The sequence below is a fragment of the Papaver somniferum genome, chromosome 10 (assembly GCF_003573695.1).
Source record: "Papaver somniferum cultivar HN1 chromosome 10, ASM357369v1, whole genome shotgun sequence".
In the NCBI taxonomy this organism is placed as follows: Eukaryota; Viridiplantae; Streptophyta; class Magnoliopsida; order Ranunculales; family Papaveraceae; genus Papaver; species Papaver somniferum.
This window is the reverse complement of record NC_039367.1, coordinates 28,969,823-28,986,694: the sequence shown is the minus strand read 5'-3', so window position 1 is coordinate 28,986,694 and position 16,872 is coordinate 28,969,823. Positions and strand designations below refer to the sequence as shown.

At 34.9% G+C, this 16,872-nt stretch overlaps 1 protein-coding gene and 1 pseudogene across 1 annotated transcript; both read left to right on the top strand.

The window, feature by feature from the left end:
* The first annotated feature begins 900 nt into the window (after nt 1–900).
* LOC113315455 lies at nt 901–3,224 on the top strand (annotated as a pseudogene).
* Nucleotides 3,225–7,731: 4,507 nt separating this feature from the next.
* Nucleotides 7,732–10,760, top strand: LOC113315454. Its single transcript, XM_026563730.1, has 2 exons — nt 7,732–7,814; nt 10,070–10,760. Exons 1-2 carry the CDS (start codon nt 7,732–7,734, stop codon nt 10,758–10,760), a joined length of 774 nt encoding a protein of 257 aa, XP_026419515.1.
* Nucleotides 10,761–16,872: the final 6,112 nt, after the last annotated feature.

The window sequence follows — 16,872 nt, the reverse complement described above, 5'->3', positions numbered from 1 at the left end:
AATACTTCGTGTTTGACCAATTTTTTTTTTTTAATAAGAAAGGAAGATTGCATAAATAAACTTAAAAAGTTACAAACTTCAACCCAATTGGGTAGAGATTGAGACCAGAAAGTTGAGTTTTGGCTGCTACCTTGGGGATAGACAAAAATGACTCCTTTCTAGAAAAGGGCCAAAGTTCATCTCTGTTTAGCTACTGAGTAAGTTTTTTCCTATCATTATCACTTCATTTTTCAAAAGATTTCCCATCTTTTATTTTCAAAAGGTTTCCTATCATTATCACTATTCTAAACAGTTTTATCTACACTGTTTAGAAATGGGTAGGAGTGAGATTATTAAGGCAAAATTATAAAATGAACATTGGAGGTTAGCTTGTTTGGTTCTAGAACACCATAATAATGAGCTGATGATGGAGTGTAGTCGGTTTAAGAGAAAGTATGAGAAGGGTTTCAAGCAAGGAATAGAAATTTCAAGAAAACATGATGATCCCCAGTGTAATAGTCTATAAGAGGAAAAAATGTATCAAAGAAGGGATAATAAATGTCAAGAATGTGTTAAACTCAAGCGGTGATTTGAAGCTGTTGAAATTGAAGATTTGAGAATGAAATGTATGAAATTGGAGAGTCAAGTAATGTTTCCTTGAATCATGAAATTGAACTGGAAGCTTATAAAATCAAGTGTCAAGGGTTTGTCTGTAGAGCTCCATCCGAAGCAAATGGAATTGGATAACCTAGCTACTAGTGGTAAACGGTGGTCTTGATCGTGAGCGTGAAGACTACAGGACCAAATACATTGGAATGAAAGAGCAAATCAAAGGTTTAATAGAAGAAGGAATTGTTATGTCTCAGGAGGAATACGGGCGCACGGGAAAGAATTTGTCACTTGGAGGAGGTAATGTAGAAGATGGAAACTAACGAAAGAGAGAGGTTGGCCGAGTTGGAGATGCATCTTCTACAAGTTGGAGAAAAGAATGCAACGTTGAAAGGCTTGCAAAACGATTATTCATTCAGAAAAATCTTATCATCGAAGAAGAAGAAATCTAGAAATGGTGGACTCATGATGCCCTTGGCAATACTCCTTTGATCAGAATCAATAGCCTTTTCTGAAGCAACTCGTTGGAAGTATAAATTCTTAATTTCTTTTTAATTAGTTGCTTTCTTGTTCAATTGTTCAGTTTCTCAATTTTGATTGTTGGTTTCCTTTAATATTTGTTGGGATTCTTGCAAAAGCTGAGTTTTTGAAACCTGAGGGAAGCGTGAAAGATAGAGTAGCAGTCAAAATCATCCAAGAGGTGAAGTAATCTTTGATTTAGTTTAGACCATCAATAGGCTCGTTCAAACATGATTCCTCTCTAGTTGTAGTTATAATTGTAACTCTTTAAAGCTTGGTTTTATTCTGTTTGGAAGACATTGCTACTTTGCTTCCCTGTAATTTTAGCTTCATGAGTTTGAATTTTTGTAGCAGGCTCTTGATTCTGGAGAGCTTGTGCGAGGAGGAGTTGTTACTGAGGGCTCTGCTGATACCACCGCTATAAGTCTTGCAACTGTGGCTGCTGCTTATGGGTGCAAATGCCATGTGGTTGTTCCAGATGATGTTGCTATTGAGAAGGTATTTATGCTTCTAGTCCTAATTTAAGATACCTTTAGTGTCGGTATGGCGTATTTTGTGATCCAAAACTGCTCACTAGAATTGCAAAGCTTGGCAATAGTAGAAGTAGCGTCACATTTTTGTTACAGAAATACGTTCAGATAGAATCTTTTTAGGATGTTGGGCTAGCAAAACGGATCGGATTAGTGGTAACCTACTGCTTAATAACATAACCAATTGCTCATTTTTATTACAGAAACACATTCTGATCGAATCTTTTTAGGATGTTGAGCTAGCAAAACTGTTACCTTGCCTGATAATATCTGACTTCAGGCACATTTTCAATTGTTATGATCGTCTTTGGCCAAGTAACGAAACCATATATGTATTTATTATTTTTCTTTTGTATTTAAACAACATTTTGTCGAATCTGAAAACTGGTACCAGTTATTACTCAAGTCTGAAATCCAGTTCCGGTATATATTTTGTTCACATCCCTCAACCAATCCTTAACTACACGACAGTTCATGTTGAATGACAGACACTCTTACACTGGTCACTGATACTTACTAAAGAAGGATACTGGAACACTTAATTGAATAAAAACATGAAGCTGTAATTTTATAATGCCTTTCAGGAGCTTTTCCAATTTTTAAGCTTGTTTTCTGCAAACATGGTTTGTTTTGATGATTGTCAAATGATGTTTACCTGATTACTTACTTGTTTAGGGAGGGCTTCCTTGGACCTCCTTAGAGAATTATGTTTCCTCTAGTAAAGAGTATGATTTTCATTGAAACCCGCATGAATGAGGATAAGCACGTGTATATGCACATGAGCATCCTTTGTTTATCCAGAACAGCAAACTTTTGCTCAAATGTTATGTCTAAAGAAATATGTCAATGCTCTTAGAGTATAAACATGTGCCTACCAATTATGGTTTTCTTCTTTCAGTTTCCTGTTTACTTGTTTCTTCAGGTATAGTGCTCCGTTTATTTGAAAAGGCATTTACTTAGTGGACATACAGGTTAAGTTTGTCCTTTTCTTTCGATTTAACAGGAAAAGAATCCAAAAATTAAGAGATTTCTTGTTGATCCTTCCTGGTTCTGAATTGTTTAATAAAGTAACAAGGGGAGTAATGTAGACACATGAGGAGGCTGAGGGCCGAAGATTAAAGAACCCATTTGACACCATAACTGAAGGAGTTGGAATCAACCGTCTTATGATGTCAAAACTTGATGGAGCTTTTCGATGTACAGATATGGAAGCAATTGAAATGCCTAGGTAATTTTAATTGTTTCACTCTCTCTTTCAGTACACTGTAGTTCCTCCCTCGGGCTAATCGTAAATGGGAGTTGACTTGGAATGCCTTCATGAACGAACATATAACATATAACTCTATTTTTCTATTTTTTTAGATGAGAGAAAATTTTATTAAAAAGATTAAGTGAGAGAGTCGTCAGACTGGCTAATAAAAAACCAGTAGACTTATCAAACCATTCACTCGTGCTACTTCTTTTGAGCATACTGTGCCAAAATATCTACAGGAATATTTGCATCTCTTGTAACATGAGAGCATGTCCAATTTGTAAAGTTCTTAAGCAAGAACAGATACTCCTGCACAACATTATTTGTTGTCCAGTTAATGCTTCCTAGACTGCCATTTATTGCACTGATGACATTCATATTGTCTCCTTAAATGGAGAGAAGTAATGCCGTTTTCACCAGCCCATTTAGTGGCTTCCAGTGCTGCTAATGCTTCACCTTGTTCTTCATCAATTGTTTCCCCTTTTGCTCATTTGAAGTCACCTGCAACATTAGGCATAACTAGACCAGTACCGATAGGAATACTGTTCTTGATAAAGGACACACAGAGCCATCTTATAGACCAGGCCAGCTAGGCTACTGCCTACAGCCTCACATTGTTGGGGCCCAAAATTTAGTTTCTGTTATGCTTGGTTTTTTCTTCTTCTAAGCATTAGATGTTGTTTGTGTTGTAAGCACCGTCTACTGCTTTCCAATTCCATCTAGCTAATTACTTTTGCACACTTTTAAGGAGGAACATTAAAATTTAATGTATTAAGCAGTTTTCTTCAAACTGATTTAGGTGTCTTCTTTCCTGGTAAATTCATATAAAATTTGGTGAATATCAATATTGCTATTAGAAAAAGTTCAAATTTTGATCCAATCCCTCTTCGAAGCATATTATATAGTTTTAAACTAAAAAGGGATTACGAGTGGGTATGTTACAACCCTTTGAGTCATAGGTACATATTTATTACTATTATAAAGGAACACCCCTTAGGCATTGTAGATGAACAGTGTTTCGAAGCTGTAAATTACATTTGGACCATTTTACCCTTATGTTATGCCCTTATAATTGATGAGAAATAAGTATAATAGTCAAACATGTAGCATTACTGTTTGTGTATATTGCCCACTCTTTTATCAACAGACAAACGTGATGGACCCAGATTAAGCTTACACGTGCGTACGCACGTGCCGAACACTAGTAATCTTAAAAAACATAGCCTACGTAGTCCCAAAAGTTATTTTTAAAAGATCTTCGTTGACTTATTTATGCTGCCTGATTTCCTAGTGCATCAGCCGTATGGTTGGCCTCTCTATAAATATTATGGACTGCATGATAACAGGGATCGTAGCAGGCCTTCGATTTTGTTGATCATATTTCGCAAGTACGAGAGTTAGACTCTAAGCAAAAAAAAAATCATTGTATGTTTGTTGTTGTTTAGACTACCATAAGTATGGCCCATGTTTCTACTACTAAAATCGTTCCTACAGGTTGTGGTATTGATACGACCAATCCACTGTAAGTTTGATGTTACAATTAATTGAAAAATTATATTATAACAAAAATCATCAAACTGGAAAAGACCAAAACATCAAGTATCAACTCTTTGAAATCAAGATCCCTGTTAGAGCATCGCTCGGTTGAACCCACAAGTATTGGTATGTCAAGCTTGTTTTCGATGTTAGATGAACAAAACTATAGTGCGGCTACGATGTGATTGGGCCACATACTTTAAGTATGTGACCATTCTTTAAATGCTGACACGTCGTATAAAGTAGGAAAAAACTTGAATTTTTTTTTTATTAACTGTTTATCTCTTTTTTTTAACTTCCTACTCTTTTTTCAAAAAGTAGAACAGTTAAGGGGATTTGGAGGGGGCAGTTTTTTTAGTTAGATAGGTGTCGGCCACACACAAAATGTATGTGGTCCGACCACATCGTAGCCGGGGTGCCAAAACTATATATTTATTTACAGTATACTAAACTCAGTCTCGACCTTTTTTAGAGCATGATAGTTGAGTATCAGAAATCACTAAATACCCTCAAAAAATTTAAAATTGAAGAACAACGACGACATGTGCGAGAATTTCTTTGACAATGGTATGTGAAGACTGACTATCCTATTTACTCATTAATTCTACAATTCAATCTTCTAAGACAATGTCGTATGGATTTAGTATATGATGAATCACAAAGAGGAAGATATCAACTAAAGCATTGGATGTTCATAGGTATTATCACATCTAAGGTTGAGAATAATTTTTATTGCTCAAAACGCTTTGTATGCAAAATATAAGCCTAAAAACGTCAACTTGTACTTTTCGCAAACTGATTTTTTAGTTCGTGAACTATGATTATTATTTTTTTTTGATGTTACTGAACTCCAAGGTGCACAAGTGTTCACAAACTGATTTTTCAGTTTGCAAACTATGTAATTTCAAGGTGTTCCCAGACACTTTTTGAAATTTGCTCTTGTGTTCATGAACTAATTTTTCAGTTCGCGAACTATGTGTTGTTGGTTATGTTTCTAGACAGTTCAAACATATTGAGTTCGGGAACCACTTTCTTAGTGCGCGAAGTGGTCTGTTTTAGGGTGTTACCGAACTCCAACATTTCTTAATGGTTCACGAACCATACGTGGTTATTCGTGAGCTAACTTTTATGCACGGTTCTTTAAACGAAAAATTTGTGGGTGCATATTCTTCTTTGTATTTCAAGGCAAACTTCTCACGTGTTTACATGGTTTCCATTCTTTCGAAGCAGTCTATGTTGAGTAATTTAGCTTGTTTGGGGTCAAAGTAATTCTTTAGCATGAAAACTAGTTCACAAGGTTGATTTCATCACAAAAAACAACTACTTGAACCTTAAGCAATCTAGCATGTTTCTTTACTGTAAATAGAGGACTCTCTGCAAAGTAAAATCTCAATCCGTATACAATGTATATTAGTTACGGATAGAGTCAGACGTAGGTTTCTTCGTGAAACATAACTAAGTTACGACTTTGAAGACTTCACCTGGGATTCCTGAAGCCCAGCCATACTATCTTTTACCTGATAGATCTTTGATATAAAAAATCCTGCAAGGATTTGAGCAATTAATATGAGCATGTTCCACAGATAAATATATTATTATAATAAATTAATATACTGTGAATGCACTCTTTCAATTTTTAATAACTAAAATTTAACATTTCATATGTATCTTTCAAAATTCTCATGTACGTTCACTGCTCAGCGGATCATCCCATGTGTTTGTATTACAAACATTCATCTATAAAAATTATCTGAGTGCGAAAAGTTCTTTAGTTCTCATCTATGAGTGTTGCCGAACTCTGAATACCTTGAAAAACTTTAAAATCTGGACAGATTCTCCCCTTCTGTCGACATTATGCAAGACAATCCTATTATGCATTGTCCAAATACTCCAAATTGATAAACACATAAGAAAGTTCAAAGTCAAACAACTACATAATATCATCAATAATCCGACAACATTCATAAATAAGTACGGTGTATCCTTGGGTTCATTCTAACTACCTAAATTGTTTCAATCTTTACATTAATTGTTTGCATTATACATTGAAAAGAGGAGGTACCAAGTACACCATCAATTTTTCGATACAAAACCTATAGAAAAAAACATGCATGAACTTTAAACTTGACATACCAAGTCATGTGGGTTTAACTGAGTATTCACTCTAACACACCTTATTGAACGAGATTGTAAATATATGTTAATATTTACGGTTGAGTGATGAATTTGAATATTTTTCTATTACCCATTATCATCATATTTTTATTATCCGTATATAGAAAAAAATCGAGGTAATAGGTGCTTACCCATATTACAAATTGCAAAATTTTCTTTACACAGTAAAGTTCCTTTTATTAGAAATTTCTTACATTTTCATAAAATCTAAAGCGATTTTCAATTTAGGATTTGCAACACCCCAAATTTATTTATATATATTTAGTTTGCGTCACTTTTAAATTGTTGAAGAAAAAAGTTAGTTTACAAATGAGTAATTTGTAACATGATTTATACTCTTGCATTTGATTATTTGCATATGAATAGTTTTTTTGTATACAAAATTTAAGCATATGATTACATTTACTATTCACGGTACTACTACTTTAATTGTCAAAATTTGTCTCATGTGTGAAAAATATAATGTGTCAATCATTGAAACATTCTTGGAAGACGACAATTGCTGTCTCACACAAACTATTAGCTTATAAGCAATTTTTCAAGTGATAGAATGATCAATACGAAACATTCCGAGTCTATATCAAATGACTGTCTCACACAAATCATGTAAGATGTTACATGGCGATTTTCACATGATCATCTTTTGACTTTCATAAAGAATAATGATGAACGTAGTTAAAGAAAAATCTTTCCAACACATATTTCGAGAAAGATATAAGCGAGTTAAACTCAGCTCGAAATATCAAATGTGTATAATGTAAAGTATATATAGCTATACGACTTAGTCTAATAGGAGATAGAATAGAATATACTTATGAGTGATAGATGAGTTTAAGTATCCACATACCTTTTGTTGATGAAGTTCCTCCAAGCTCCCCTTAGTAGATCTTCGTCTTCAATCGATGAACGTCGTGAAGTCTAAAGCTCAACTACACATTCTATCCTAATCCGAGACATAGTTATAAGTAGACTAGAAATCAAGATTTATAGTTTTGACAACTAAACTTGACAAATAAGCTTGAGATAGCAACGCTTGCTAGTTGGACCGATCATTTCTCTAACAAGTAGTATATTATCCTACTAATACTTCTTCCTTCATATCAGAGTTTTATTGCCTCCATGGATACAATAATGAAACACAACAAAAAACCATCACTTTCTCTATCAGCAAGAGAAGGAAGAGAAAGATGGGTGAAAGCTGCAATGGCTGAACGGTACTATTGATTATGGGGAAAAATAGATCGATTTGTGCTTGGACTCTATCAAGAGGTAAAAGTTAGATTTTTTTTTAACAGCAAAAGAGAAATGGAGCTTTGTTGTTGTTGGAATGAGGAAAGTTGGAAGCAGGAGGAGATGTTATCAACTGATGAGAGCAAAAAACTGATGACCAACTAAATTGTTCACTGTTGAGACCGAAAACATATCATGTTTATCAAGCCCAACATTCTGATTTAGAGTAAACTGAAATACATCTCAATCCTTGAGGCTTTTCACAAGGATTCAACATGGTGGAAACTCAATTGTTGGCCTTAGAGATGTAATTTATTCGGAATACTAAACCTTCATTAGTTTTGAAGTACATGATCTAGTTATGATACATTATGTCCATGGAAGGGGTTCAAGCAATGCTTACATTTGTTCAAAATTATAAATTTATTTCCAAATTTGCATTACATATGTTCTGTTTTTTCTTGTTTTCAGCTACGCAATTTGGTTCAAGCAGGGGTTCCTTCATCTGAGAACATACAATTGCAATTGAGATATATCATGCCAGTCAGGAACTTACTAAGTCAACTTTTAAATTTTAACAACAAATTTATTCTTTTGTGGTTTGGGGGTTGTTTCTGGTTTCCTACACTCTACTTTCTTGTAGTATATAACTTATTTTTCTTTCTGTAAATTGTGCATCATTATTTGTCCCTCCATATCATGTGATCCTATAAACTGTAGTTCCTCTCCTTATTGATTTTCTTTCGAGCATCAATATTAATCTTCAGGTGAATCTTTACTTGAGTTGTTATTTATAGGTAAAGACTTTACCTGGTCTAGAAAAATTGGTTCTGATTTTAGAAGATCTAGAATTGATGTGGCTTTGGGAAATCAACAGTGGTGCAATGATTTTCTAAATGCCAAACTTTATCATCTAGTGCAAGCTGATTCTGACCACTGTCCTATCATGTTAAACATTGTGCAAGCTATGACAAACTTATGGAGACCTTTTAAATTCTTTGAAATGTGGTTGAAGCATGTTTCCTTTAAAAAAAACAACTTGATATTGCCTGGAATTCTAATACTTTAGGTTCTCCTGCTCACCATCTGAATGAAAAGCATCACATAACTAGGAAAGGACTTTCTTACTGGAACAAAATAGAATTTGAGGATATTGATAGTAACATAAAAAATTTGCAAGATAAACTTCTTATTATTCAGACTGAACCAATCTCTAGTAACCAGTATGACATATTATTTGAAGTTAATAAACATTTAGAATTCTGGTTTAGTATCAAAACTGACTTCTATAAGCAAAAATCTGGAGAAAAATTCATCATAGGTGTGGATAATAACTCTAGGTATTTCCACACTTTAGCAAATAGAAGGATGTGTAGGAAAAACATAGATGTTCTTTATGATAATAATGGTCATTGACATGATAGTAGAGATGATATTGCTAATATTCTTGTTTCTCATTTCAGTTCTGTTAGTTGTGACTCTCTGCAAAATATTCCTAATGATATCTTTGATATTATTCCAATTGTAATCACTGATGATCTTTTTGAGTCTTTTACTAGAATCCCCACAGATGAAGACATTCTTAATATAATTAAGAATATGGCCTCTTGGAGATCTCCAGGTCCAGATGGATTTCAAGCTGGCTTTTATCAAGCCAATTAGTCTATTGTTGGTAATGATGTGGTTAAAGCTATTCAAAGTTTATTCACTACTGGTAACATGCCTAGAGAATTCAATAAAACTTATCTTTCTTTGATTCCTAAATCTGAAATTGCTAAAAAAAAAACTGTTGATTTTAGACCTATAGGGTTGTGTAACACAATCTATAAGATAATTTCAAAGATTTTAGCAAACAGAATCAAACCTCATCTTAAAAAAATTGTCTCTCCTTACCAATCAGCTTTTGTTCATGGGAGAGAAATCCAAGACAATATAATCATAAATCATGAAATGATACATAGTATGAAACATAAAGAAGGGACTAGTGGATCAGCGGCTGTTATATTAGATCTTTCTAAAGCCTTTGATAGGCTAGAATTGCCATTTCTTTTAGGAATGCTTAAAAAGGTAGGTTTCCCTGAGAAATTTTATAAGTACATTGAACAATGTATTTCTACTACAAAAATTTCCATATTACTTAGTGGTTATCCAACCTCTGAATATATCCCTTCTAAAGGATTAAGACGAGGGGATCTTTATCCCCTTATCTCTTTATCATTGTTGTGGATTATTTTTCTAGAATACTTGTTAATGCCTCTTCTAATCATGTTATTGCTGGTGTCAAAGCTGCTAGAAATGCTCCTGCCATCACTCATCTCCTTTTTGCAGATGATATTCTTATTTTCACTAAAGTAGATATGCATAATGTGTCAGGTATTCTAGAAACTCTATCTCTGTTTGGTAAGTATTCTGGTCAAATGCTGAATTTTAACAAATCTAGTGTTAGCTTTAGTAATAATATTAGCCCTGCTGATAGAACTGCTTTGTCTAATGCACTGGATATGACTGAAATGAATAATACATATAAGTATCTTGGAGTTACTCTTTTCTTAGGAAGAGACAAAACTAAGGCCTTCAAACCTATCATACAAAGTTTGAACTCTAGATTGATTCCCTGGAAAGGTAAGAACACGAACTATGCTGCTAGGTCCATGATGGTTAAGCATGTGCTTAATGCTCTTCCTACCCACCAGATGGGTGTTTTTAAAATACCAAAAATTACTATTACTCAATTATGTTCTATTCAGAGACACTTTTGGTGGGGAAAGGATGGTAGTAGTAGTAGTAGAAAAATTTATTTTATAGGATGGGATAAACTTCAAATTCCTAAAGCTTTTGGAGAATTAGGTTTTAGAAATTTGGAAAATCTTAATATTGCTTTACTGTCTAAGGTAGCTTGGAAAGCTTGTAATGAAGAAGACATCCTCTGATACAAGGTCCTTAAAGCTAAATATTATAAAAATGATAGTATTCTTCACCTTGATAAACTTAAAGAAGATAGTTCATGGTTATGGAGAAGCATTTATACTTGCCTTGAAATTGTGCAAAAACATGCAAGATGGTTAGTAAAGAGTGGTACCAAGATTAACATTTGGATAGATGTTTGGGTTATAGGTACTGATAGACCACCTGTCCCAGTTGTTGGACTCTCTAGCTATGAAAATTAAAATTTGGTTTGTGATTCTTTTATGCCAGGTACTAGGAATTGAATGCATATATAATAAATGCTCTCTTTTCTCATGATTGTGCCAACTTAATTTTAAGTATGATAGTTCCTCCTACAAGTGAAGATACTTTGATTTGGTCTCCTGACAGAAAAGGAAAATTCTCAGTTAAAAGTGCCTATAATATTATAAGCTCTGATACTGTGAATTCTGTTGCTGCTAGCAGTACTATCCCATCTAGTGTCTGGAAGCATTTGTGGAAAATAAAAATTCCACATAGAGTTCAGCTCTTTGTGTGGAAATGTTTAAAGAAAATTGTTCCAGTAACAACTAGGATTGCCAGATACAAAACGGGTATGGATACTCATTGTTGTTTCTGTAAAGAGTCTCAAGAAAACATGAATCACTTATTCATGGACTGTAGCTACTCTAGAGCAATTTGGTTTGCTATGAACATTAATATTGATGCTATTATTGACAACCATAGTGTTTTTGAACAATGGGTTGTTAGCTGGTTCTATTCCTCTGATGCAAATTTTACTGCTCTTTGCTTGACTGATGAATCTCTTGTTTGCATGTATATGAGTACAGGTGGCAAATATGGAAAGATAAATGTCTGATCATTTTTCAGAATAAGAAACCTAATGTGCAAACAACAATTTCTAGAATAAATCACCTTCTATTTCAGTGCACTAATGTTACTGCCATTCATAGTACTTCTGTTAATAATTCTCTGCAGCATAGGATTTGGAGACCTCCAGAAAAGCACTTTGTGAAAGTAAATATAGATGGTTCCTATACATTTACTAATAAGAAAGAAAGTATTGGACTAATCATTCTTAATTATGCAGGGGACTGCATAGGAACTAAAGGGAAAATCTTCACAGAGGAGGTAGAAGAAGAATATGGGGTTGAGTATTTTGAATGCAAAGCAATAGAACTAACAGTTGAATGGATGGAGGAACTGGGATTCACAAAGGTCATTTTTGAGATGGACTGTGAAACATTAGTAGCTTCTATGACTAATGAAGAACTTCAAGTTCACTGGTTTAATCAAAACATTCTCCAAGTAATTCAGAATAAATGTAGAAATAACAAGTTTTGGTTTTGTAAGTCTGTGAACAGGCTAGGAAATAAAGTTTCTCATGAGTTAGCTAAAAAAGCTAGATTGGAAGATACAACTTTCAGTTTTTAGATAATTTTCCAGAATTCTTACAAATTCTGGTGAAAAATGATATCTTGTAATTTATATCCTATTAATGAAATTCTTTTAGTACCAAAAAAAAAAAGAATACTTAGCAAATCCCTAATGGATAATAAGGTTAGAACTTACTGTAGGTAGGCATCACAAAGGAAGAGGATGACGCCATTAGTCGATGGCCGGGCTATAGCTAGGTTTAGACGCGTTATATACGTGCCCGATTAAAATATCCAGTCAAGTTGGAGTATAATTAGGCTACGATTTTTGTTATAGGGAAACCCAATATGGAGTGGGGTAAAGCTGACTTTTAGTCATGAAAAATTGACTTAGAGAGCCAATAGGGGGTGAATAGACATCCATAAATCATTTTTGACATCTGCCATCTCCACTCGATCTCTTACGCTATCAACTTCATCTGAATCATTTCTTTATCTCACTGCAACTAATAAACTCTTATTCATTAGCTCAATGAGTGACAGTTTTGAATGTAATTGATGAAAATAAATGTAAATACACAAAATTAATATATATTTGATATCACTACGTAATATTTGGCATACAAAGGTGATCATGTTATGGACAATAGGATATCCCATATGATAACATTAGAAAGCTTGTATCACGAGCATCAAAAGTATAAATTTTAAATGAAGGTCATGGTAATGATGTAGTCCACGATATTAGATCGAAATTGGTAAATTTCCATTCACAATACATTTTTCAGAACATGATTGCGATCATGTGATATATATACAATGAAATATTTGTATTTTTAGCCAAAATACTAATTGCTTTTGGCACAGATTGCCCATCTAATAAAAACTGACAAGATTGACCAGATTAATCTCATATCTTCTGACTTTGATATCTAACGATAATTCCCAATTGTTTCAATAGAAAATATTGGTGACTCCAGTTGATGCAGAGAAGCATTTTAGAGATGTATATACAAGTTTAGTGTTATAACTACAATGACCTAGAGTGAGCATTATTTGAGTAGTCAAGCTGGATAATTAATTATCTGATTGGCGACTATCCCAATCAATAATAAAAAATCAACAGTTTGGGTTACATACATAATTGCGAATTACAATTTGTATACACGAATTGAATTTGGAATTTACCCTAATAGTTGTTGAAAATGCGGGGGTCTAACAACCACACCCAACAATTCGTTTGGAAATCTGAGAGGACTTACTCCAGCATACTTTCTAGAGAATGAACTAGATAGTCAAACTCAATCTAGAGTAAAGTATATCAAAGAGTTTAATATCTCTGTTTCACAATGTAATAAGCAAATCAATTAGATAGAAATCCGCGAGCCTGATTATTAAATGTGAAACAACTTGAACGGTACCAAAGATCAATGTTCAAGTGTCAATCAATTTAAATCAACAACCAAAGGTTGGATATTATAATTAATTGATCTTAATGCACAACCTGTGATATTTCAATTATATAACAAAATATAATGCGGAAAAGAAATAACACAAACACCAGAATTTTGCTAACGAGGAAACCTTAAACCGCAGAAAAACCCCGCGACCTAGTCCAGATTGAACACAACATTGTATTAAGCCGCTGCAGACTCTAGCCTACTACCAATTAACTTCGGAATGGAATGTAGTTGAACCCTAATCAATCTCACACTGATTCAAGGTACAGTTGCGTTCCTTACGTCTCTGATCCCAGCAGGATACTATGCACTTGATTCCCTTAGTTGATCTCACCCACAACCAAGAGTTGCTACGACCCAAAGTCGAAGACTTGATAAAAAAATTTGTCTCACACATAGAAGTATATAGATTGAATAATCTGTCTCCCAGAGTTTTTGTTTCGTCTTTTGATAAATCAAGGTGAACAGGAACCAATTGATAAACCAGACTTATATTCCCGAAGAACAGCCTAGTATTATCAATCACCTCACAATAATCTTTATCGACTAGCGAAACAAGATATTGTGGAATCACAAACGATGAGACGAAGATGTTTGTGATTACTTTTATCTTGCCTATCGGATAAATTAATCTCGAGTCAATTATTACAATTGTACTCAATACGATAGAATGGGGAAAGATCAGCTGACGCAACTACAAAGAAAATAGTTGGGTCTGGCTTCACAATCCCAATGAAGTCTTTCAAGTCGTTAACCTACAGGGTCTCGATAGAAACCTAAGGTTAAAGGATAATCGACTCTAGTTATGCAACTAGTAACACACATGAGGTGTGGGGATTAGGTTTTCCAGTTTCTAGAGTTCTTCTTTATATAGTTTTCAAATCAGGGTTTGCAATCCAAGTTACCTTGGTAACAAAGAATTCAATATTCACCATTAGATGAAAAACCTGATTCAACCAAGCTAATATCTTTCAAACGTTAGATCAAACTTAGCTTGTTACACACAAATGAAATGTACCCTCATTTGGGTTTATGTAACCGTATCCAAATGTGTACACCATGTTGGTTCACAAATAGTTAACCGAGGTTAGTCATATGATTACTCTCATATAAACCTTATTCATCTTAACCATAACTAGTTCAAATGACTCAAATGAAACTAGTTAAAGAGTTGTTCAATTGTTATATTCTCATAGAATTATAAAAGAACACAATTGAAGCAAAATCGATTTGATTAACTCAAATCAATCATGAATATCATAGAAACGGTTTGCAAAGATTGCATTCTTTTTTATATAAATGTTTATGTTCATGTACATAGACGATTTTAGAACTTTAACCTCCAAGTATGCAAACGGGTACGCATACTTGAAATACCCTGACTAAGATTAGATTTCGCCAGTACGCAAACAGGTACGCGAACTTTAAATCCCAGCAGAAATTCTCGGACATGAACCTGTACGCCAGTATGCAAACGGGTACGCATACTTAGTTTCCCGGATTTCTCAAACCAACAGGTACACAAACGGGTGCGCATACTATGGTTCCCGGACATGGATTACATATGTGCAAGAGTTCACAACATGACATATCCAATAATGGTTAAGTATTTTAAACTCTTATTTCAATCATTGAAACTTTCTTAGAGGATGACAATAGTCGTTTTCACACACTATCAGCATCAAAGCAATTTTCAAGTTATTGAAATAATCATAACGAAACATGTCAAGACAAAACCAAATGATTGTCACACAAACTATGTAAGATGTTACTCGGTAATTTTCACATGATGTGAGATGAAATTAGTCGAAGCGAAAGCTTGCCAACACATATTTCGAGAAATATGTAAGCGAGATAAACTCAGCTCGAAATCTCAAATGTTATATAGAAAACTATATCGTAATAAGACTTATATCTCAATATAAGAGATAGAGTAGAAATAGACTTTCCAAGTGATAGATGAAATTCTTATGAAAGACGAACAACTGCGAAAGCATTTATCAAGGATGTTTTCATTAATCAAGAACGAAATTAAGTTGGGGGATCGAAGACGATCAGACACCGTCCTAGTCTCAACCATAAACGACGCCGACCAGGGATCGGCGGATGTTTCTTTTAGGACTCCGCCGACACCTTATGAGAAATCAAAGTTTTTGGGTTCCCGGGGGAGTATGGTCGCAAGGCTGAAACTTAAGGGAATTTACGGAAGGGCACCACCAGGAGTGGATCATGCGGCTTAATTTGACTCAACACGGGGAAACTTACCAGGTCCAGACATAGTAAGGATTGACAGACTGAGATCTCTTTCTTGATTCTATGGGTGGTGGTGCATGGCCGTTCTTAGTTGGTAGAGCGATTTGTCTGGTTAATTCCATTGACGAACGAGACATCATCCTGCTAACTAGCTATGCGGGGGATTCCCTCCGCGACCAGCTTCTTAGAGGTACTATGGCCGTTTAGGCCACGGAAGTTTGAGGTAATAACAGGCCTGTGATTCCCTTAGATGTTCTGGGCCACACGCGCGCTACACTGATGTATTCAACGAGTATATAGCCTTGGATGACAGGCCCGGGTAATCTTCGAAATTTTCATCGTGATGGGGATTGATCATTGCAAGCGAATACTAGGACAGATGGTTTGTGTTGGAGCGAATAAGCAATAGGTCACGCGTTCGATTCCTTCTCAGCGCGACATTTTTCCCATAATTTTGCATCCTCTATGACCAGAAAGTACCGCTAAAGCTTAAAGGTAAGTTATACAAATTTGCGATCAGGCCTGCCATGCTTTATGGCGCGGAATGTTGGGCGATGAATAGTCGGGACACTTTGAGACTGAAGAGTGCCGAGATGCGGATGCTTAGGTGGGCATGCGGTCATACGAGGCATGAATGTATCAGTAATGATTACGTACGTAAGAAACTTATGATAGCACCAATCAAGGAGATGCTAGCACAGCATCTACTACGTTGGTTTGGTCATCTCCAGCGAAAACCGCCGGATTCCCCAGTGCGAGTGGGTCGAGCAAGGCTTTCTGAAGGAATGATGCAACGCAGAGGCCGAACGAAGTTAACTTGGGACGAGTGCGTTAAGAATGACCTGAAAAATCGAAATCTTACACCAGAGCAGGCGTTTGACAGACAGACATGGAGGGCGGCGATACACGTGGAAGAGGTAGGTTTCAGGTATATAGACTAACAACCCCTCTCCTTTTTTCCTTTGATTTTATGTACTACCCAATCAGCGAACTCGTAAAGACAACCCTACAGTTTATGAAAGGGGGGA

Bases quoted from the DNA above. Each gene is read 5' to 3' on its own strand.
- LOC113315454 (XM_026563730.1), top strand. From the start codon at position 7,732: ATGAAACACAACAAAAAACCATCACTTTCTCTATCAGCAAGAGAAGGA. The intron at 7,815-10,069 runs GTACTATTGATT...TTATTTTTCTAG, and splicing joins AAAGCTGCAATGGCTGAACG to AATACTTGTTAATGCCTCTT.